The sequence below is a fragment of the Buteo buteo genome, chromosome 8 (genome assembly GCF_964188355.1).
Source record: "Buteo buteo chromosome 8, bButBut1.hap1.1, whole genome shotgun sequence".
NCBI classification, from domain to species: domain Eukaryota; kingdom Metazoa; phylum Chordata; class Aves; order Accipitriformes; family Accipitridae; genus Buteo; species Buteo buteo.
In genome coordinates, this window is record NC_134178.1 from 637595 (window position 1) to 660436 (window position 22842).

Sequence of the window (22842 nt, forward strand, 5' to 3'; positions counted from 1 at the left end):
ATCTGTGTTTTTCCTTACATTATAAGCACTCAGTCTCCACTATTCATCTTGTCACTTTCTTCTTTTTAATCTGCTTTTTCAGAATATGTTTTTTAAAGAAAGCAGCCACCATCTCATTAACACAGTAGTGCTTTTGATGTGATTGTTTATCTGTTGTACCCTGAAGCTTTTTTCATCGTCTCATCCTGCTTAGGATGTCAGTGCAGTTTACATTGTGATTGGGATATTATATAGCTGTGTGTCTTGTTCTGCTTGTGATTAAAGGCTATTTTCCAAGGGTTTGTGGGAAGTAAGAATTAAAACCTTTTCTACCTTACACTTTTCTCCCTTCCTACCAGAAAAAAATCTGCATACCTACTCAGCCTTTCAATGGAAAGATTGCTGGTCAGAGAAAGGTGGAAACTGTTTTTCCAGCAAAAGGTGACCCATTTATTCATTCTTTTGTGGGTGCATTGAGGGTGAGAAGGCTGCAGACATGTCCTGGGCAAAGTTGTGGGACTGAGAGTCCAAAGCACCCCTGGCTGTGCCTCTCAAGGTCACCAAGGCAGAAGCCACACCTCTGGGAGCCTTCCTTCAAAAGGGAACAAAAAAAAAAGTGCTGTTTTCTGCAGCTTCACTCCCCATGATGCCTCCCTTACAGCATTAACACCCTTCCAAGGCTTTTTGCACAGAGTGATTCTTGCAGTGGGGAATAAGTCATAGCTGCTTGCAGCTTACAGTGCCAGGAACGGAGTGAAGGAATAAATATTTGCAGCGTTGTAGAAATGTTCATCCTCTTAGTGGGCTCAAGGTCCATCTGGCTTTGACCTGATGGTTGGCAATCAGTATCTGGCACATGTAATAGCACTCCTCAGGAGCCAGAGGTGCTCTCAGGTACCCCAATGGTTAGTCTGAAGGTGCATGGATGGTGGCAGAACAGAGAGCTTATTTCAGAACCACAGAAGTAGCTGATTCCCTGTTACCCCGGTAGCGAGTACGTCCTTGGCAGTGGCATCTTTGACTTGCCTTGAACAACTCCCATGGTGAGGTGGTTTTGTCAGGAGAACCAGATCCCTGGGCTTTCTATGGCCAAAGTGACTCCATGTAGCTCTGGGCTTTCATATTTAACATGGAATATGGCTATTGTCCTGTAGGTTAGTTGTATGGGGTCTGCTAATAGTAAAGGCTCAACTCAACTGAGCTTGGGCTAGACCTCTGGTGTCAGAGTGCAAAGCAGGTCATTCCCTGTGCTCCCTGTAGTCAGTGGAGAGATGCAGATGCTGGCAGAGGGTATTTCATTCTGTCTTAAGATGTGCCTGGACTAGGCATGCTGAGAGTTTTCGTCTCTGTCTTTCAATATGGACTGAAAGAGCGTTGACAGCTTTGACTAGAAGATGACTAAAATGAGAGGGGTGCCAAATCCTTCAGAATTAGTCCTGCAAGGGGCCTGTGGTGAGCTGGGGTACTTGTCGGCCAGCGCACTAATCCTGAGGCTGCATTAGGGCATCCATTACTGACTGCTCTGAGATGACACAGCCATCCTGTGCAGGAAGGAGCCTTAAAATCCAGCTGAAAGACTGCCTGAGGAGACATTAAGTGCACTCTAAGGCTAATGACCATGGCTGGCTTTTGACAACTCATCCAGAAGTGGAAAATGGGGTGTACTTTGCACAGATATGCCCTACAGGGAAGGAGATTGGGTTTCCCAGCCTGGGCACATGCCAAAAAGGAGCTGAGGCTGTGAGGAAGGCAGGTTCATGTTCAGAGGTAAAGGGATGGGTAGCCTGCTGCGTGCAGGAAGGGAGGGCCGGAGTAGGAGCAGGCATGGGCAGGTGTCTGCCTGGCTTGAATTGCTGAGAAGACTGCTGACTCTGAAGGAGTTGTGTCAGATTAGGAGAGCCTCTGGCCAGAACAGGCAAGCCACGAGGAGTTCAGGTGGTCTGAGGAACTGGCTCTGTAGTCTGCAGCCGCCAACATCCTGAGAGGTAGGGCACAGAGGGAGATGCTGTCCGGAGACCTGCTGCTAGAGCTGGGATGAGACTTGGTGCAGATCCACTTGCCTGATCAGTATGTGGGAACCAGCAGTTTCAGTCCCTTGGGTGATGTTCTGGCGCCTGGCCAGACAAAGCTGTAACTGTGGTGGAAGACTGCAAATCAGACTACTTGGTGGAAACGGTGAACTCTGAGCACCTTGCTGTCACTTGATGCCTTAATCCATTTACATGGCTGTACACTGAATGTGCTAATCAGCTCACAGAAGAAGAGCTGATAATTTTTTTTTTAATCCAGAGCTGATAAAAAGTGTATTTTTATCTATTTATTTCTTTAATATGAATTTTATCCAGTTATAAGAAAAGTTGGCCATTATGAATCTAATAATTTATGAGGCTGCATGCTGGTTTTGGCTGCTGTGAGTTTTGAGTCACAGCCACAGGTATTCCTCTAGCAATAAATAATACATTTTTATTTCCAGTTGCATTTAATCAAGGTTACAGAAAACTTACCTGTAGCCCAGCAAAAAGTGTTTACAGCAATCATCTCATAAGAGCAACTCTGCAACAACAGCTGCCACAACACTGTCCTCTAGGGTCTGGTTCTCTCTTTTAGAATAATATATGATAAAGACAATCTGCAAGAAGAAAACACTGGAATCTACTGTTCAGTCAGTTACATTTCAAGGGTATGTCAAGAAAATATTGGATTGAAGCAATTAGCAATGTTCCTGCTTTCTCCGTATTCCAGGAAAATTAGAAGCTATGCTCTACTTCTATGGCTATGGTTTTGTTTACTTTATTCCATCCAATGGTTTTATGGCAGGCAACCAAAAGCTGGCATTGTCTCCTAGTTCTATCAGAAAGGAGTGCTTTGCAATCCACTGTGAATAAATAGGATTTTGTTAATGAGTTTTACAATAATCACTGACCTACTGGTATTAAGCCTAAAAATTTTATGTAGAAAATAAAAGCAATAAAAATGAATCTTTAAGACCTGTATTAAAAGCATAATATTGAACTTTAAACAGATGATGGTCATTGAATGATCAGCCATGACTTTCAATCTCCTTGCTTTGTGGGGGAAGGAGAAGAAGGTCGGTAACAGATTATGTTTCTCGTTACTTATGAGAGCAGATTGCTCCACAACTTCAGTGCAAAATGTTTTGCATTCTGACCATGGCTACTGGCTGTTGGGACAGAGTTTTTGCCTGTTTTTTTTTCATTTGGTTGGCTTTTACTTGGTTTTTGTTTGTTTGCTTGCTCGTTTTTAGTATTGTGAAACAATCTGGGGATACCTGGAGCTCTTCCACTATACAAAGCAGAAGTTAGCCACTGTAATACTGCAGCAAGTAAAGCATCAGTTATGTTCAGCTGGTTCTGGTCATGATGTTACAGCCCTATGGGGGACTGATGGAGTTTCTACATTGTTGTTTTTCTTCCCTTTTGTTCCAGTTTCTCACATTTTCACCAGCCCTAGTGTTTCTCAGGTGGTGGATGAAGGCTTATATTTAACAGAATTTGAAAAGAAGATTGATGTTCCAGACTCCTATTATGGACCACGACTCTCATTCCCCCTTACTGTTGAAGATGCCAATGCTCTTCTTCATGCTTTCAGGAATGAACAGGTAAGTCGCAACTAGTTTGATTTCTTTTTACTTATTTTACATGTCTGTCAAATTGTAGCTCCATAATTGGTTGAATCCAATGTAAGGCTGAACTGGTGCCCAAGGAGATATTTCACCCTTCCTTTCCACCCCATTACCCTTTCCTGCTAGCCCCATGGTGAGGTGTCTTGGGAAACTGATTTGGCTGGAAGCTAATACAACAAAATCAAAAGCAGTCAGTTCTCAGCCAGACCAGTTCCCAGATTTGATTCACTACTTGGCTGCATGACCACCAGAGCCAGCACTGGGGAGGGGGCAGGGACTAGTGGGGAACTCCTCTTCTAGCATTGAGATTACAGTGATCATGAAATAGGAACCCTGAGCAGCTGCAAGGCAGGGGTTATCAGTGAGGGTGCAGGACTGGGGAAGGTGTCCTAAGCTGACCTAGAAACTAGTCGTCATCTTTTTCTGGGTTGAAAGTGCTCCTTGTGTGGTCCTCTTTTTTTTTTTTTTTTTTTTTTGCCCCCCACCCCATTCTTCTTAGAGGAATTGAAGAATGAATATAAAGCATTGCTTATGTAGCGGAACAGGGTGATCGCAAAAATCTCAGGAGCTTGCTGTCTGCGGCTGCCAAGGCCCTGAGAAGGCTGTTGCTGATTCTCTCTATGTTCCTGAGCAAGCCCCTTTGCTGCCCTCTTACAAGATGAGGGTGGGGCAGGGAGGTGTTACATGGCACAGCTTTGTTTGAACTTGTGGTCATTTGTGTTTAACAATATACTGCATATAAAGGATAAGGGTCTACCTTGCTTTTTAACTCACTAAATAATGGTGGTGGTGGTGTCTGTAATTTTCTGTGGAGGCTGATCTTAAAAGTAGCAAAACATAAAGCACATGAAAAATGAGCCCACCCAGACTTCACCTTACTGTCAGCTCTCTCTTCTCTTACTATGGGTGGTGTTTTATTAAGGAAATGATTATATGCAATTGGTCTTTTTTGTTTGCTTTAAAAACATGAATCTTGGAAAGTCAGTCTCATCTATCTTCTCTACCAAACTTCCTCAGAGCTGTGTTTGAACTAAAAGCCTTAAAAATCACCGACTGACAAAATTTTCATAAAAATCATTAGCAGAGAAGACCAGAAGCTTCAGTGTTGCCTTGTCATACCATTTTCACAGTGAACAGGAAGGTAACTCTTACCAAGGCAACTCTTGTCAGAATTTCCCTCTCATTATTTTTGCAATTTGCTGAAATATAATTTATGGCCTTAAGGGTTTTTTTAGTTGGTTTGTGGTGGTGGTGGTGTTTTTAACTCATAGCTAGAACTACATCCTTTTTTTTTTTTTCCCCGGTTACTTTGAACAGATGACTTTATGCAATTATTCTGAGTGCTGTATATCTCAGCCTCTTATCCTTTCTGTAGATGGGAAGATTAGAAACAGTACACAAGAAATAAAATGGGAAAATATGTAAAGCAAGTTCATTAAGGGCTCTATATCCATTCACCAGGAAGCACGTGCAAAGCTCTGAACACTCCTAATTCCCAGCACTATACCATACAGCCTGTAATCATGTCTGGAGGTCTGTAGTATAAATAATCTTGGCAATACATGTCTGATACTAATAAAGCAGACAGACATATTGCTACTTCTAATAAGTCTTCCTTTTCTCCCTGCATTTTTTTTCTCACAGCTGCTTCATGCCCGCTATGTACTGCAGCTATTATATGAAACTAGAAGAGTTCTCAAAGAGATGCCAAATATCACCCATCTTTCAACTTCCTACTCCAAGGAGATAACTGTCTGTGGTAAGGCTCCAGAGAAGGTAACTGCTTTGGGCTACGGGTTGATATTCCAAATCGTTAGAGAATGATACTGATATTCCAAATGTTGCCATTACAAGAAAGCTCTCGATGCCTTTTTTTTTTTTTCTTCTTCCCCCCAGCACCCAGCATAAATTGGAACAAATAAAAAAAAAAACGGTTCCTGAGTCACAGTAAGCATATTTTAAGAAAGTCCCTCACCTCCTCTTTCCTTTTCTCATTAAACATTTCTGAATGAGTCAGTATTAATTCAGCTAACACTGCAGTGTAGCTTAAATATTCCTGCACTCCATCTCTAAAATGCCACTGAGCATTTTGATCACTGGCTGCAAGTCTCACTGCTTTCTCCTCTTACTGAGAAAAAGACTTTACCGTCATAATTTACTCAGTAATGATTTTAATGAGGGCTTAATAGGGGTGGCAAACAAGACCTTTCATTGACAGCATGACTATCTAGAATAAATTGAAATTATAAGAAACCCTCATTTCTAAAGGGACTCCAGAGGATGGATCAGTCTTTATACAACCAACAAATTAGTCCCACAGAAGGATGTGATGTATCAGAAGGTAAAGAACTAAGACCTCATTGCACATCTATTTTGTTACATTTTGTAAATTATGGATAAAGGTATCCTGACTTGCCACAGAACGCAGTAGCTGCAAAACAGAACATTAACTCTTGACAGCTAGCGGTGTGTGCTGTGTGTAATAGTAAAGTGGTATAAGGAAGGGTACTATGACACATGCAAAACAAATAATGTTTTTTAAGTTGTGGTTATGCACCTACTTTGATTGCCAGGAAAGGGTTTGTTTAAATGAGGTTTTGCATAAACAGTAATTTGTTAACCAAACCAGCAAAACTTCTCTCCAAATCAAGGAAACACAGATTCATACTTGTTTGCTATGCAGTGTGTTCTTACTAAGCAAAACGTGTTTCTATCGCATTTGCACTGCATAAGCAGCACCTAAAGGGGTCACTTTCCTGCCGTTGAAACCAATAGCTTTTGTAACCAGAAAGATCCTCTGCAGAAGGTAAAAGGCCAATTTTTAAACATAATTGGTCCAAAATAATGATTTTCTTAAAATAAGGTATCAATCTCCCCATTTTCTTTTAATTTCAAATTAGTAATACAGATTAAATATGCACCTGAAATGTTTGCATCCACATTTGAGATGAAAATCTATCATAACTTGAAGGACTGCTTAGAATGACATCAGCAGGCTCATAATTAATAGAAAGTTACACAGAAACATGTAGGCAGGGTAAAAATGTCACTTCTCATTTCCTACTCATTGGTGATGAAAGCATATTATCACAAAATAGGTTTTGAAACCATTCTGTGGCTTTGTGGTGGTGAGTCACAGGTGTGAGAAGGTTGGTTCTGTGAGCATGAAATTCAGTCATATGCAGAGGGGAGCTATGCTGCAGTAATCTTTGTGTTGGAGTGAAACCCCCCTGCCTGTTGCAAAATAAATGTCTTGGAAAGGGCCAAATCTGTCATTTCCCTGAGTGAACCTTTGGCTGTGTGACTGGTCTGATCTTCAGATCCAGCTGGAAAGACAAAAACTTTATGCAAGACAATAGTATACTCTTTTAAGTATTTAACTGCCAGATTTTACAAGCGGCTTCAGCATGTACCTTAAAATGAAGCTAATCCTCATACAAGGCAAATTACTAAGGAAAACATGGGGAAGAACTTGTTAGGACTAACTAATCCAGTTTCATAATTCCAGTTTTTTCCTCCTCTCCAAGAAAATAAAAAAGAAAATAATGTTTTTGTTTCCTGTAGGAGATTTGCATGGAAACCTGGATGATCTTTTGTTGATATTCTATAAGGTAAGGAGGTAGTCTGTGATGTAGCATTTTCACTTCATGACTTGTTAAGAACACGTATTTATGTCTGATAGATTTATCACTGTTAGACCTATACATGCAGTGTGCATGTACTACACACAGAAATCCTGGAACGATTTGAATGGTGTCTTTGTCATAGCTTTTCCTTCTCCTTATCTTTCTGCTCACTGTGAAGGAGGAGATCCAGGAGATCTTTCTCTTCCTAAATGTTGAACTGGAGAATGAACCAAAACCTAAGAGGGTTCCTTGCAATGTCTCTAAAGTCCTGCCACTGTTTTATATTCCATATTGACTAAAGTCTTCTAAAATCAGGAGCTAACTTAGTTCCTGATGTAACACTACACCATGGATAATTTTGGCCCTCCAGAAGAAATGCAAAAGCTTTCATTTAAGCCTTCCATTGATACCTGCAAAGTGTTTTTTATTATTATTTGTTTACAGAAACAAAAAAAGAGTGCTATCTGTTTAAAAGCTTTTTAAGGTTTGAAAGCAATCACGCAGTCTGCACAAAATGGAAATACCTTGGGCACCCTTTACATATCCTTGAACAGCTGATTGCTTTTTAATGTTAAAAAAGCGTAGCCCTGTTTTACTGATGTGAAAAAAATTAAGGTCCAGGCTATCTTTTCCACAATTGTATATTTAACTGAAGATGCAGGAGATTTCCTGTATTTAGTTTCACATTTATGTTTAGCATGAATCATCACCTTTCATTTAGCAGATACTCTCTTTGATTTGAGCTTTCTAGGGGAAAGGGGTTGTGTCTGATCCTTATACATTCATCTGCACTGAATGGAGGCTGAAGTGAGGTAAACCAGGTGTTTAAATGATGTAATTCGCTCCCTGCTTCCAACTTCGTTACATTTTATCTGACACTTGTTGAATTGAAACTTGGTTGTTTTGCCCAAGTGCATACATGAAGCCTGTTGAAGTATAATCAGACCTTTTTATAGAGCTCTGCTTTACTTATTAATCAATCAGTTACATTTAGCTGGTCCTTGGCTTGCAGTCTTCTAGCTGTTATTTTAATTAGACAATCTTCCTTTTTGAAACTGGAATAAGAGTATGATATAGATTGATTTCATACACAGGACCTGAAATGGGAAAAAAACCCTATTTTGAAGATATATGCTCAGATATAGTTATATTTACAACTGCAATAAGCCTGAATTTTACTCCTTTGGAGTGAACAGAAGATGATTCTTTTTCCCCTCTCTAATAGATGTTACAAAGAGAAAAAAACTCTAAGCAGGGACTAATTCTTGACTTCAGTAAAATCAGAGCCTAAACTCCCGCTGACTTCAGGGACTATTTGCTCTCTCTTAAGCTTCTAGGGAAGTCCTTCCACCAAGCCAAATAAAATAGACAAATATTTTGTCATTTCAAAGTGCTTGAGAAAATAGAGAGCACATGATAGAGCTGCTTAGTTATTTAGAAGCAAATTAAATGACACTATTTTCTGTCCTCTCTGAGCAGTTTACTCAGCAGAGCAGGGAACCCAGTCAGCCTCTGGGATCCATTTTTTCTGCTTCCCTAACTCTGTTTCAGTTGGAAGGGATTTCCTCCTCTGAATTGGTATGAATCACCCATAAACTTAAACAAGAGGGTGCAATCCTAAACAGTGCCATGAGGAGTGTAGTGATCTCAGGTCTGCGCAGAGCTGTGCAGAGCTGAAATGGCTGCTGACACATTTTGGAGGCCTGCATGCAGACCACCTTGCACATGGTGCTCTGTCCAGGGAACTTTTATCACAGTGTTTTTACAAACTGCTAACAGTAAACACACAGAAGCTAGCCATCTACAGCTTATCAATGCAATGCTGGTTGTAATAGCATGTATAATTCTTAAACCTGGTTTGGGTGAGGCTAAGATAATTACTTTTTTCTCAATAGCCACTTTGTAAGGCTCGTTCAGTCCCTGCATTAATCTCCATTAAATTACAGCATTTCCTGAAATTCCTTGAAACTCTTGAATTTCAAATGATGTATTGCTAAGTTAAATTGTTAAATGGATGCTATGGATAGAAATAGCCTGAAGCTGTAGAAAACGCAAATGACAAACGGAAGTTAATTAATCACTAACCCAGCAGATACAGTAAGGATGCCCAGCAGCAAGTTGCCTTGTTCGCCTCTTTGACATGTCAGAGCCTGCAACAGCCTTTAATTTAGTTTTGCTCTTACTGGTGGTTGAAACCACAGAAAAGGAAATAAAAACTTTGCATGAGTGTGGAACAAAACTAAAATGTCACATTGAAGTTGGAAGTCCAAAACAAACTCTCATTTAAAACTAAGAGTTGTGTGTAAGCTTTTCCAAAAGAAATAATAGAGTCTGCAGAGTGCTTCAGTAGATCTGTCTTTTAGGACTGCAGTTAGAGTGGCTGTGTGTATACTGACAATCTGCTGGTGATTCACATCCCTATTGGTTTTAAGGCAAAGCTTTTATTAATTCATCTTTCCAGGAGCTGCAGCTGAGTCTCTCCTGTCTGTTCCATTCCTGAAATGTGTCCTTTCTTTTTTAAAACCACTACAACCCACTGCATTAGCAGGGTCTCATAAATTGCCACTCTTGTGAGCACAGAGCAACTACAGGCCTCTTCTAAGTTAACCTGGAGAGAGCTGGGAAGAGGCTATGGCAAAAACCAAGCAAGCCATATTCACAGCAGTCAGGATTGTGCCAGTGTGGGAATCGAGAGATCAGGATTCACTGCTGCATCCTGATGTAACAGCACAGGACACTGATTGGGACAAAAAAGATATTTCCTGATGGATTCAAATCAAATGTTTAATTGAGTCCCTGACCAAGTCATGCATCCTGCAATAAACCTGCTAAGGCAGTACACCAGGGAATGCCATAGGAAATGCTGGACACCAACGGCAGTAGCTGTATTCAGGAAGTGGGATGTCTTGCAATGCTGCCAAACCTGTTAAGAATGGCTTCCACAGCTGTAATGTGATTTTATATATGTTCTATTGATAATTCTTATGCATGCCAATTGTGAAAAGAGGTTACCTTTTTCTGGCAAGTCAAAATTGAAATAATATTTCTGATACTCATGATTGGAAATGATGAAGGTACACATAGTTGCTGCTATATTTTCTGTAAGCTGATGGCACCTGTTGATGTGTTTATAACTAATCTAATGAAACATACCATCAATTCACAATACTAGCTTTTGATAAGTCACCACTCATAATAAAGCATTGCTCTGTATCTTCCAAAAAAAATAAGGTAAGAAATACCTGTATGTACAGCCTCTCAGGTTTGTGAGTGTTCAAGTATATCTTAGCCCTGGTGGGGGACAAAGTGCAATGTGCATAAAATTGAAGTAGTGCTTTCAGGATTAAAGCAACTGGAATCAAGTTCGTCAGAGTTCTGTATTAAGATTTGATGTCCTCTGGACTATAGTCTTTCTCAGGGCTTCTGGAAGCCTACACTGCAAACAATGTAACTATATGAAATCCATTTTCTTACTGTATAAGGAAACATAAGGACCTTCAGACTTGTGTCAGAAGATAATTTTTCATGGATTTCTTGTCTTCCATTCAAAATGAATGACTCCTTTCTATTTGCAAGTGCATAACTTCCTAGCAGCAGTTGCATTAACAGAAAAGTGTATTTTATTACAAGACTAATGTTCCTTTTGGTCCCTTTCAATTGAACTTAATACATAAAGGAAAGGATTAGAGATGGCATTGTAAGAACAGCTAGAGAGGTCATCTCTTCTCTGATGGCTCATACAGATTGTCTGATACAGAGGTTTTTGTTCTAAACAGCGGAAATAAAGAAATGCTGCATTTTAGATCTCTATTATGCAGATTTTTTGCAGATTTTCTAGCAATGTGATCTCATTTAAATGCTATTTCCTTTATTACAGTAGCATAGCAGCATCTCTAAACGTCCTTGTTTTTGTTTCCTTCTGCAGAATGGTCTGCCTTCAGAACAAAACCGTTACGTCTTTAACGGTGATTTTGTTGACAGAGGGAAGAATTCTATGGAAATACTTATAATACTGTTTGCATTTCTTCTTATCTACCCCAATGATTTACACTTGAATAGAGGAAACCACGAAGACTACATCATGAACCTGAGGTAGATTTTAGGGGCTAGGGGGCAGGGGAGGGGGCAGTATCTGGCCTTTCATTAGAAATGTCGGAGATTTTGAATGCTACTTTAGCCACTGGGACACTCTAAAACAGAAGTAATGTTTTATTAGGTATTCAGCTGTAGCTTTGCATCTTCAAGATGTGTGAGAAGGGCAAAGAACATCCTCATTACACACAGACACTTGAATGGGAGTCATGTCTTCTCTCTGACCTAATCACAATCCATTGAGTCAATGGGCTTGGTGCAGCTTCTGGAGTATCAAATCTGGGGAAGGGGGATGGATGGAAGGGTGATATTTTAGTTAAAGCATTGGCTTTTTCCATAGCATAGCAAAAGACATAATAGTATGCAATATAATGGAACCAGTCAACCAGAAGCTGATATTTCACTTAACTTTAGACTAAGATGTCACTTCCCAAACACACGGAGCAGGTAAATATCCTAGCTTCTACACAGAGGAGGTCCATTAGTTGAGAGGTGGCAGTCTGGCCCATTGCAGGAACAGCTGAGACCCTGTTTCTAACATAGACTTTTGTACTCAGCTGTACAGCGCTGCCAAGGGAGTGAGCACAGCCAGTGTCTCGGGCTGTAGTGAAAGCGTGACTGGTAGACAAAACCATCTCACAGACGTGAGAAGTCAGTCCTAGTCCCTACAATTCTAAGCCTTCCCAGTACGTCTTTGGGTGACTGGCTGGTGGTTAACCTGTTGTACCCCTTCTATCACTTGTGTGCACACAGAATATATTGCAGTTTTAACACGGGCATAAACCTGGATTAGAGGCCCATGCTCAAATCTTACTAATGATCCATGTAAGAGAATCAAGTTTCACATGACACTTCCTTTTTCAGCATTTAATTAAAACAAACAAACAAACAACCCCCCCCCCCAAACCAAACAAAAAAAACCCCCATAAAACAAACCATAGAGAAAGATCAGTTACTTTATCTACAAGGTGGGAAAATTCCCGCCCAAAGTAGTAAAAAATAGTAACTAAGTCTGTGATGGTATGGAGTGCAAAGATGCGTTCCTGTGTATGACTTTTTGCTGGGCATTTTGATTAGCAGTGCTGCACATCAGTAAATTTGAAAGCTGGTGGTATGAAAATGCCCCTTGCACCAAGGATATCTTCATCTTAAAAGAATGAGTATCAAAATCCTTATCCCTTGTGCGGGAAAAGACATGATAGATGACATTGTCTAATAAAGTTGAGTGATTTAGGACAAAAACTCTGTGGAGGTTTTTTGGGAATTTTTGCCCATCATCAGTTAGGTTCCTTTGAAATTTCTCTGCAGTATCTGAAAGGTAAAACTGCTAAGCTATTTCATTTAGATGGGAAAAAGGCCACTTAATAATTATTGGTCTGGATTCTGTTTCTGATCTCTTGTATGTACAAGAAATCAGTTTAACTCAATTATTGAGAAAGAGCAGAAGAAAGCGTCTTTAAAACTGAGGTGAGACAGACTGGCAGGAGAAAAACAGGGCTAGAAAACTCCTGGCAAACACTGTAGTGCAGAACATGATGCAGAAAGGGCATGCTGAAAACCAGTTCGTTATGCTGTCCTATTTTCAGATATGGCTTCACAAAAGAAGTTTCGAAGAAGTACAAGGTAAGATTCCTCCTCCTTCTCCTGTATTTTCTTTGTAGTCTTGCATGTGCAAAATGAAACTGTGTAAACAAGGAAACTTCCAAACAGTTTATTTAGGTGTAGTACAGAATGACTATAGTAATATAGTTGAAATTATTTTGGATTTTCAGTGGAATAACTGACAAAACAATTTTAAGCCTTTTATGCTCAGAGTTCTATAGGGTGAAATAAATAACATCCATAAGGCCACTCAAGAACACAAAAAGAAGTGAACGTGAAAGAAAAACGAAATGCTACAGAGACAATCAAATGGCCCTAAGGTAAATGTCAGAACATGTTTGTCAGTGTTGCAGTTTGGGGTGTCACCTGGATGGAACCGGTCATACAGACTGTGGCAGACACTTCAGCAAAATCTTGAATTTAGAAGCAACAGATTCTGCCAGAAATAGCATCTAATATAAGAGTATGTTTTACAGGACCATGGGCAACAGATTTTGTGTCTTCTGCGAGACGTCTTTAGCTGGCTTCCCCTTGCCACTATAATTGATAGCAAAGTTCTTATCCTACATGGAGGGATTTCAGACACCACAGATTTGGATTTCCTGAATGCACTTGAGAGAAATAAGGTAAGAGATCATATTTGGGGTGGTGGTGGGGTGGTGGTGGTGTAATTTTGTTTTGTTTAAAAAATCTAGCAGTACAAATACTAAGATCAAGTTGTTTGCACTAGGAAAGGAAACGGCTGCTGTATAAGGTACATAAGGAAAAAAAAGTATTGTTTTTCTTCAAAATCAGTGTTTAGGAAGGAAGGTTTCAGTAGGTGTTGGGAGCCAATTGTTTGGCTGCTGTAAAATAACATGGGCCTTTTGATTTTAAAATAGCTAAAAATACTTTAGATGCCTCCTTCCTGCAGTGATGACGCATTAGCCAGAAAGTATGAAAAGTACTTAATTCTCAGGCATTTCCGAACACTTTAGAAATCAGTCTAGCCACATCTTTCTAGCACTGCCTTTTGTCCCGGGGCTGTGCTGCTGCTGTCTGTTGTGTGGGGGAAGCTCTCCACCTGTGAGGCACTCCCTTGGCAGCAGCGGAGCTTTGCACATGTGGGAGAGCCTTTCCAGCAGCATCAAATTTCAAGACCTGGCCTCGAAGACAGGAACTGCTGCTTTTCAGGGATTTAGAGGACAGAAACATTCTCTTTTTTCTGAAATGGTGAGCGAACAGCTCTATCAAATCAGTGGAAAATGGTGTGGGATTTGGTCTCAATTTGGACAACTAAATCAAGATGTCTGCTTGTGATCAGGGTGCTTAGGCTCCTTATAATCAGTGGAGATCCAGGAGATCTGGTGGAGATCCAGGTCTTATCATTGCTCAGGCATAGGTCTCCAGTGCTGTTCGTGGAAGCACCCCGTAGCCTAGAGGTATCCCCTCTGGCCTCTGCCTGCCTCTGGAGAAAGTTGTCTTCACAGGTCTCCTCCACCGGTCTCCTTTAGGTCTGATTCGTATCTGCCCATCTCATGCTAATTCACAGATAAGGCAGAGCATCCCAGATGGCACGAGATACCTATGTTTAAGCAACCTTGTGTAGCTTGTCATTAGTGTCTGTGGAATCCAGAACTATTTCTCTCATCCTCATGTTTTCTAATGCAGAAATAAATGCTTTACAGGACAGTCAGGTGTATCTCTGTTTCTTAAAGATGTGAAAAGGGCAATGAATGCTTCTGGTCATTGGAGTCTGGGCTCCGTTGGCTGTACCACTGTACACTAAAATTGGGTGCCTAACTATAGATGTAGGTGTCTTAACTGTGAGTTCTATTCTGCCCACATTTTCACCAAGGCTGGGCTCGGCGGGTTGCTGATGCAGTATCTGTGAAATTCAGAACTAACAGGTTAAAGTTGCTGCCACAGGAGAGTGTTGCTAATGAGACATGTGTGGGCCACAACTCGCGGTGATATCACTCGAGGCCAACTGATGTATTTTAATTGGTACAGCTGGCAACTGACAGGTCTCAAATACTGGTCAGCGCACTGGGGAATAACCTGGTGCTTTGCATTTTGTTTTGCATCAGTCCTTTCCTTTGTTAAAGAGTAGACTTTTGGGTGGTCGTGGTGTTTTGTTGTCGGGTTTTTTTTGTCCTGGAAATGTGCTAGTATTGAGAAGATTTCAGATGAGAAGAAAAGATACTCCCTAGAGAAGAGTCTGTATTAATGGGCATTCATGGAGCCATAGCACACAGCTCTGAAAAAGCAAATGCCCATACGTATTGGAAGAGGTTGATTTAACAATAAAAGGGCCTGCTGTAATACTTCATAATTTCACTGTTATCCTCCCGATATTCCATTTATTTTAGCCAAATTAACCTAGCAGCATGCTACTGTATCAGAGTAGTAGTGAATGCGGTTCATTTTCAGTACAGTATACATGTATATTTTCAGTTTCCAGTGAAGCTGGACACTTAAGTGTCATCCCTGAGCCCGGACCATACTTGCTCTATAGTGAGACCTTATGATTGACTGTGGCTTGGAATGAGTCTGTGTGTCTGGATCAGAATGTGAGAGCAGCTCTGAAGAGGCTGGTCACTGATAGACATAAAGCAAAATTTCTGCAAGTGCCAAACACTTGCAGCTTCCACCAAACCTGTGAGTTCAGGACATGAGAGAGTTTAATACTGAGTACAGGAAACAGGAGCTGATAGGCCTTTCAGCTGACATGTCTGTTATCATCTTTATGTTCTGGTAACTCTTTCTTTTTTTTTTTTTTTTTTAAAGTTGAAATCTTTGATGCGGCCACCAAAGTCAGTGAGAGACAGACAGGACCAACTGAAGGAGAGAATTCCCACCACCAGACCCAGTAAACACACTGCAGGGAAAACACAACACATCTCTTTATCGGGCTCTGCTGAGCCTTCAGGCTCAAATTTGCCTCCAGACCCTGCCCTGAAGGAATGGAAACAAGTAGGTGAAACAAAAGACAGACTGATTCCGAACCCCCGCTGTACAAAACCAGCAGGTGCTCTGCTCAGGCAGTATGTTTGAGTCTGAGGGAACTGTCTCTTGGTAAAAAACCCCATCATTCTTGGGAGTATACTAGCCAGCTATTAGTTATTTGGATGCTTTTTATAGACCTGGTAATAAAGGCTTGTGATTTTTATACCTAACAAGTACAGCTTACCCAGTGTTTTCTTAGCCATTAGGAGGATGCTCAGTACGAAATGTGTTTGCGTGCCCTCATGTGGTTGGATCTGTTGGTACATACGTGGTTGTCAGTTTAAATAGGCCAGACTTTGCAATCGTTGGTGATAGTGAGCACCTCTTTTTGGCTGTGGTTTTGGCAGCTGAATGCTGATACTGTCCAAAAAACCCAACTCCTGAGACCTACAGGCTGATTACTCAAGAGTGGGAAGTTTTGTCCTCTGGCTGTTCATTTCCTCTTGAATATTAGAGGCAATATGGAGTTCTTGTCATACTGTAATTTAACAAATGGTGACAATGCGAAAAGCTTAATTTGCACAGAAATTTAGAAGCTCAAAATTGAGTTTTATATAAGTTTATTTTTCTGAGCCTCTCTTCAGACAACTGCTTCAAGGGGCAGACAGTTTTCTTTTGCTTCTTGAGAAGCAAATCTGTCTCTGAAAATGTGATTTCCCAAGATACCCATCTGAGCTACAAACTAACATAATGGGCACGAGCAACCCCCCTGAAATATGACAGTCCCCCAGCTAACCAAGTGTCCACTCAGCCATGCTCACAAACGTGAAGTGGAATGTGTTAAGTGTACACCTTGTCCAGTGAGGCTTAAACAAACACATTTTGCCTCATGTTTGCTACTGATGAGAGTTATTAGGTTAGGTGACTTTAAACCATGATAATTCATCCTCATGTCTGAATCCTACTAAAATGCTAATATTTAAAATCTTGTTTTGAAACATGAGCTAACTGAAGACAATAAAGCCAAAGGCAACTCTTGTCATGTTTAGAGCAGGTACTCCCAAGCTTAGTTTAGGTAAAACCACCAACCCATGTGGTTATCAGGTCTGTGCTGGGAAATAGAAAATGCCTCTCACACCTACATGTGAAGAAGGCAGCTTTTGCTCTCTTTGAAATAGCCCAGGTACCATTCCTGAGGCACCCACCCGAGTCTGGAAGTCTCGGCTGTAAAAGGAGGTACATTTCTGAAATGATATTTCATCAGAAGAAAGTTCATCCAAAATGTAGAAAATGTTTCTTAAGAAAAGTAGAACAAAATTTTCAGCCCAAAAGAATGCCCTGCTGAAAGGAAGGAAGAAAACACAAGACCTACTGTTAGCTCAGGTGTGTTTTCTCCCTGTACTGTGGGGCTTTTGCTATAGTCAGTACTTTAGACAGCCATAGCCTGTCAGTTCTCACCTACTATCAGTCCTCACTTGCTTGAGTTTGCTATTTATAGATCCTTGACATTCTCTGGAGTGATCCAAGAAGCCAGAATGGCTGTACACCAAACAAGTGTCGAGGAGGAGGTTGTTACTTTGGTCCCGATGTCACTGCCAAGCTGTTTGAAAGGTATAATCTAAAGATGCTCATCAGGTCTCATGAATTCAAGCCAGAAGGTTATGAGATCAGTCACAATGGGAAGGTAAGGTGCTTCCATGTAAAGTAGAATTCTCCTGTGAATTTCACAGGCATATCCACAGCTTTGTCTGCAAAGTTAAAAAAAATGAATGACTTCTTTAAAATGGGTTTGGGGGAATTGTGTGCTAGATAGATGCTAGAAGAAGTTATGGAGTTCTGACAAATTCTTTACAGCTTCAGGGAGTGGGGACTGGCTTATTACTCGTGTGAAAACAAATGAACATCAACAAAATCCCTGAGGAGAGTTATGTGTAAATACAGTGCAAGAGATCCTCTAAGGATCTAGAAGCCTTTTAACTTAATTTCTTTTCTGACCCTACTCTGACATGCTATATCAGGAAGCCAGCAAGAATCCTGAAAACCAGATATATCTTAGAAAGAGGTTTCTGCTAAACAGCATGTTGTATCACACTTCCCTCTGAACGGAAATCTTCCTGTATCAGGCCAAAAATACAGGCCTGGAGCTCTGACTCCAAAGTGCGAGCGATTTGGTGAACAATGTAGTTGTTGATCTCTGGTTGTATATATAGACAATTTTGTAACCTGCATGTTCTGCTAAGATCAGTTTCAGAAATCAGTCTCAAGGAGAGTTGTTCTAGCCAATCTAGTTTCTTTGTTTCCTATGATCAGGTTATCACTATATTTTCTGCCTCTAACTATTATGAAGAGGGAAGCAACCGGGGAGCATACATCAAACTGAATCCTGAACTGATTCCTCGGTTTGTACAGTACCAAGTCAGCAAGTACACATGCAGGCAGAATCTTCGGGAGAGGTAAAGCTGTGTGTTGTATGCAGCGAGCATGTACTCACTTAGCACGTGAATACCTGCCACAAATCTACAGCTTCACTGAATAATTGAATAGGCATCTGTTTTCCTTGGTTTTCTTTATTTTTCTGTTTTACAATTTAAAAATTAATGCAGCAGACAGAACATGTTCTAAGTGCTCTGACTTGGTTTCCTGAGAAACTCCCAAAGGTAATTAGATGTAGTAAGCAGTTAGAACAGACCATTGTCAGGGACTACTAAAGGGCCTGTGCCTGTCTGTCAGGTCTGCTTTAAGGCTGCAGTGTTAATCTGGACAAATCCTGTTATGAATTGAGTCCAAAAAGTTTATCATGACAGCTTTGCCATGCCTAGCACTGTGGTTAGATTTACTAAAGCAAAGCAGCTTAGAATTACCTGCATAAACTCGATTATCTCTTAAGTTCAGATTATTCTTATGGGCCTTTGTTTTGTTGTTTTTGTTCTTCCCTGTCCCCCACTATGTTGTCTTTTAGGATGACCCTAAACATACTACATGTTAAAGGATATAAGAATTTGATAATGAATGTTGAAAAGCATAAAATGTTAGAGGATTTCAATCCTTTAATAATCTGCTCTGCATTTTTTTCCTCCTAGGGTGGGTACAATTGAATCATCTGCCTTAAAGTGCTTACGAGAGAAGATTTATGCTCACCGGTCTGAACTCACTAGTGCTTTTGCACAGTATGACCTCAATGGCACAGGTAACACTACTCTGTCCAGCTGCCACCATGGGGAAAGCAGCTTCCATGTGCGTGTGGGGGCAGAGGGGACAAACCCCATGGAGATGGGTCCTGCCTGCCAGCATAAGGCTGGAGGGCAGCACAGGCTGGTTGATCTTGTGTTCTTCCTGACCACAGCAGAGGAGAGGTATTAGCAAGTGCCTAGCCCCAGAAAACAACCTGAGGTGGATGAAGCTTTAAGTAGGAAGAAAACAAATGAAACACATGGGCAAATAAGGGGATGGTGTCTGTTGTTGAGCAGAGTTTGGACAGGCAAATCTAGCTCCAGAAGCTCAAAGGTCACCACCTTCACTTAGGAGTGTCTTCAGAAGATGTCAGACAGGGAACTGGGGTCTTGGGTGAGAGGGAACTGGTCTTCATCTGTGTCTGGGAGATAGATACCTGAGGAAAGCTGACTGGCTATGCCACTAGCAGACACACACTCACCCATCCGTTGAGGAAAAGTCAGTGGTTAAACTGATACATGAACCTTTTATGTAGGAGCAAGTTGTTGATGATTTCTAGCACAAATACAACTTTACCTCATGATGGCTTCTCACTTGGCTGGGTTGTCATCTGTGCCCCTAAAAGGGCAATCAATAGCATGATGGTACTGCCTCTTTGGCCACTGAACAACTGTTTAACGTGTTTCTGTCTTACTGGGTTTTCAGCCATGTATATGTCTCTAGTTCCAGCTCAGCTCACATCTGAAATACTCTTCATGGCATAAACTCAAAAGGTATTAAAACACGCTACACATCATAATAGCATCACAAAGTTGTTGAGGTTGGAAGGGACCTATGGAAATGTCTAGTCCCACCCCACTGCTCATTGTTATGAGGGTTTTTTATCCCAGGGTTAGGAGAAAATGTTTATGTTTTGCAGCTGTTCTTACTGATGTGTGCTGTGTCACATACTGCTTGTAACCATGAACCGACCCCTTCTGGCAGGCAGGATTTCTGTCAATGACTGGGCTGCAGCGATGGAGTCTGTCCTACAGCTGGAACTGCCCTGGAGGATGCTGCGCTCGCAGTTAGCACAGACGACCCCAGATGGAGAAGTTGACTTCATGTCATGTTTTTATGACTTGAAAATAGGTCAACCTATAAAAGAGGTAAGGACAAAAATGCCTCCTTGCAAATCTTGGAGGAGCAGCTTTTGGTGCAGCTTGAGGCACAAGACAGTGGTTTGGCCAATCAGGTAGACATCTACAGCTGAACTGGTTGCCAAACTTCTTTTTATAGTCACTGGAGGGAAATGAGCAGTGCTAGGGTACGAATCATCATTCCCTGCTAAGGTAGATGCTTAAAATAGGTTGGATGAATCACATGCTAGAACTGCTTCTTACTTTCCATTGAGTCTCAAGGACGTTTAGATAATGTAGCTGAGGAGATGCGACAAAGCCTACCCAGAGCACTCAACCCTTACTCTTTGAGACGAGCTTTTCAAATGTGCACCAGAGCCAATTCAGGCACCTGTAGGAGGGAGTCACATTTGTACATGGACGTTTAGATGTTTTAACAGTAGCTGAGGTATCTTCTACAGAGTCCAGTTGTTACCAAGTGGCTGCATAGTGATTTGGTACTTGGCTATCGCTGTCATTTTCTAAATGGCAGGCTCCATTCACGTATGTACAGTAAAAGCTTTGTCTGGGTGCATGGCATACAGTGTCTTCCCTAGAGTATCCGTACTTCCACAAATAAATACCGAAGGAGGAGGTTTGAAGGGCTCCTTCCCCTTTGTCCTGCCATCTGAAAGGGACAGGTTTTAGCTGATTATTCCTCAGGGCAAGACACTAAGTATCATTCCAGGGAACTCAAGCGTAAGGATTTTTTTTTTTTTAAATATTTGACAAGTTAAACTGGGAAAATAGATTTGGATAGTACATATTCTGTGGTTAGCCTAATGCAAACCAAGGTCTGAATAGTTTCCTTTATGTGACTTCAAAACCAGGTTCAGCCAGCTTTGGTGGAAACACTGTGCAGATACAGAAAGGATCTGGAGATCATCTTTAATGTCATTGACAAAGATCGCTCAGGTAAGTCTACATAACTCCACTATACCAGCTCTAAGAAGCCTATACTAGTTATCTTTCCCCACTGTGTTTCTTCCTTAAGGCTTCTAAATATAGAGGAACCAGAGGTGATGTCATTTTTCCATTTTAGTGAAGACTAATTTAAGCAGTCAGGCTGTAACCATATAAGGGGTGGTGCATAGAGCCTAACTTGAGAAAAACTTCTCATATATCTCATCTCCAGTACTGGCTTCACTCTTTTGGGGGCTTTTTCTCCCTTCCACTCTCACTCAGTATTTACTGCTTTCTCAATTCTGCTGTTGAAAGCAGTAGATCATTACCTGAAGTAAAAATGTGCTTCAGTCATGAAATCACAAAACTCACCCAAGCCACAGTAGGCAGGTAACTTCCTTGCAGTGAAGGAGCGTGCATGTGTGTGTGTATGCAGGAATGGGAAACAGCACTGGGAAAAAAGCAACCTGCTGTCTGTCTCCTTTAGGTCTGATTTCTCTTGAGGAGTTTGGCCAGACATGGAAACTCTTCGCTTCTCACCTGGGCATTGATGTGTACGATGAATCCCTCGACAAGTTAGTCCTCAGCATAGACTACAACAAAGATGGCCACATCGACTTCAATGAATTTTTAGAGGCCTTCCATGTGGTTCATAGACTAGAGAAGAAGGTAAACTCATGAAAAGGCAGAACTTGTGGGCTGTCTTGGAAGCTCACCTTCCTGTCATTAGTCATAAGCAGTCTGGGAAACCAATTTCCAGACTCCCAATAAATGGGCTGCTCGATACTGTAAGTACTGCGGTCACTGTGTAAGCCTTTATTTAGTCCCTTCTGGATGGCATATACCTGCTAGTAATGAGCCAGAAGAGATGAAAACCCACTACTTAGAGTATTACTGTTTGTCACTGCCACATCAGTACTTTACAATTTATCCTCCCCTTTGGTGGCATCTCCCCCATCCATCTAATCTGTGAACACTACCAAGGCTGCACCTACAACCCCACAGGAAGAGAAACTTTGGAATGTTTCTTTCAGCAGGCCCTAGTGACAGCTGAGGAGTAGTGCTGATGGCAGCAAGGAACATATCAGACCCTCCCTGGCGATACAACAGGCATGAGAGAGGCCTGCTGTGGACTATCCAATCCAGGAGAGGAAAATAGGGAAGAAAAACCATCTAGTAAAGAAAGGTAGTTCTGCATTTAATCTTCCTCTTCACGTGATGCAGTGGAAGTAAAACATTCCAGGTCACTATCTATCCTCCTCAAAGTTTACAGACACAGCTTAAAGGATCTTAGTTGAAAGGCATTTATGCTTGCACTAGCTTTCCTCTTGCCATTGCTTACTTTTCCCTACATTTGTTGGGGCTTGGAGCTAAGAAAGTAATAACTTATCACCTTACTGAAGGCTAAAGCCATAGCATGTTAATGTAATATATGATAGATCACAAAATAAAGCTTTAGCTTTCACAATAATGTGTAAGTAAGTGTGGTGTCTTTTTGCCTGTATTTTGGTATCCTATACCTATGAGAGTACAACACACCTTTCCTGGAGACGAACTGGATTTCTTTAAAACAAAGAGATGAGTAAGAACACAGAAATAAATAGATTTTGATACTACTGAACCTAACTATTCTTGCATATAGTTAAGCATAAATTCTTTATCAAGTAAAGTAAACAGAAATTCTGAAATTGAGGTTTTGGAACACAGTGCCCCTGGCTGCCTCCCAACTGCAAGCCAACAT

At 41.1% G+C, this 22842-nt stretch overlaps 1 protein-coding gene across 2 annotated transcripts in view; it reads left to right on the forward strand.

Annotated features, from left to right (window-relative positions):
- The window catches only part of PPEF1 (protein phosphatase with EF-hand domain 1), a 43117-nt gene extending 20380 nt beyond the window's left edge, over window positions 1–22737 (forward strand). For both annotated transcript variants that reach the window (XM_075033385.1, XM_075033386.1), the window contains 13 exons: window positions 3426–3598; window positions 5267–5381; window positions 7187–7233; window positions 11174–11340; window positions 12927–12963; window positions 13419–13568; window positions 15712–15897; window positions 17369–17554; window positions 18181–18323; window positions 18951–19057; window positions 20026–20189; window positions 21029–21113; window positions 21589–22737. In XM_075033385.1, coding sequence (XP_074889486.1) covers window positions 3426–3598; window positions 5267–5381; window positions 7187–7233; window positions 11174–11340; window positions 12927–12963; window positions 13419–13568; window positions 15712–15897; window positions 17369–17554; window positions 18181–18323; window positions 18951–19057; window positions 20026–20189; window positions 21029–21113; window positions 21589–21782 — 1754 coding nt within the window. In that variant the 3' untranslated portion in view covers window positions 21783–22737. The remainder of the gene's footprint in view (window positions 1–3425; window positions 3599–5266; window positions 5382–7186; window positions 7234–11173; window positions 11341–12926; window positions 12964–13418; window positions 13569–15711; window positions 15898–17368; window positions 17555–18180; window positions 18324–18950; window positions 19058–20025; window positions 20190–21028; window positions 21114–21588) is intronic.
- The last annotated feature ends 105 nt before the right edge of the window (window positions 22738–22842 follow it).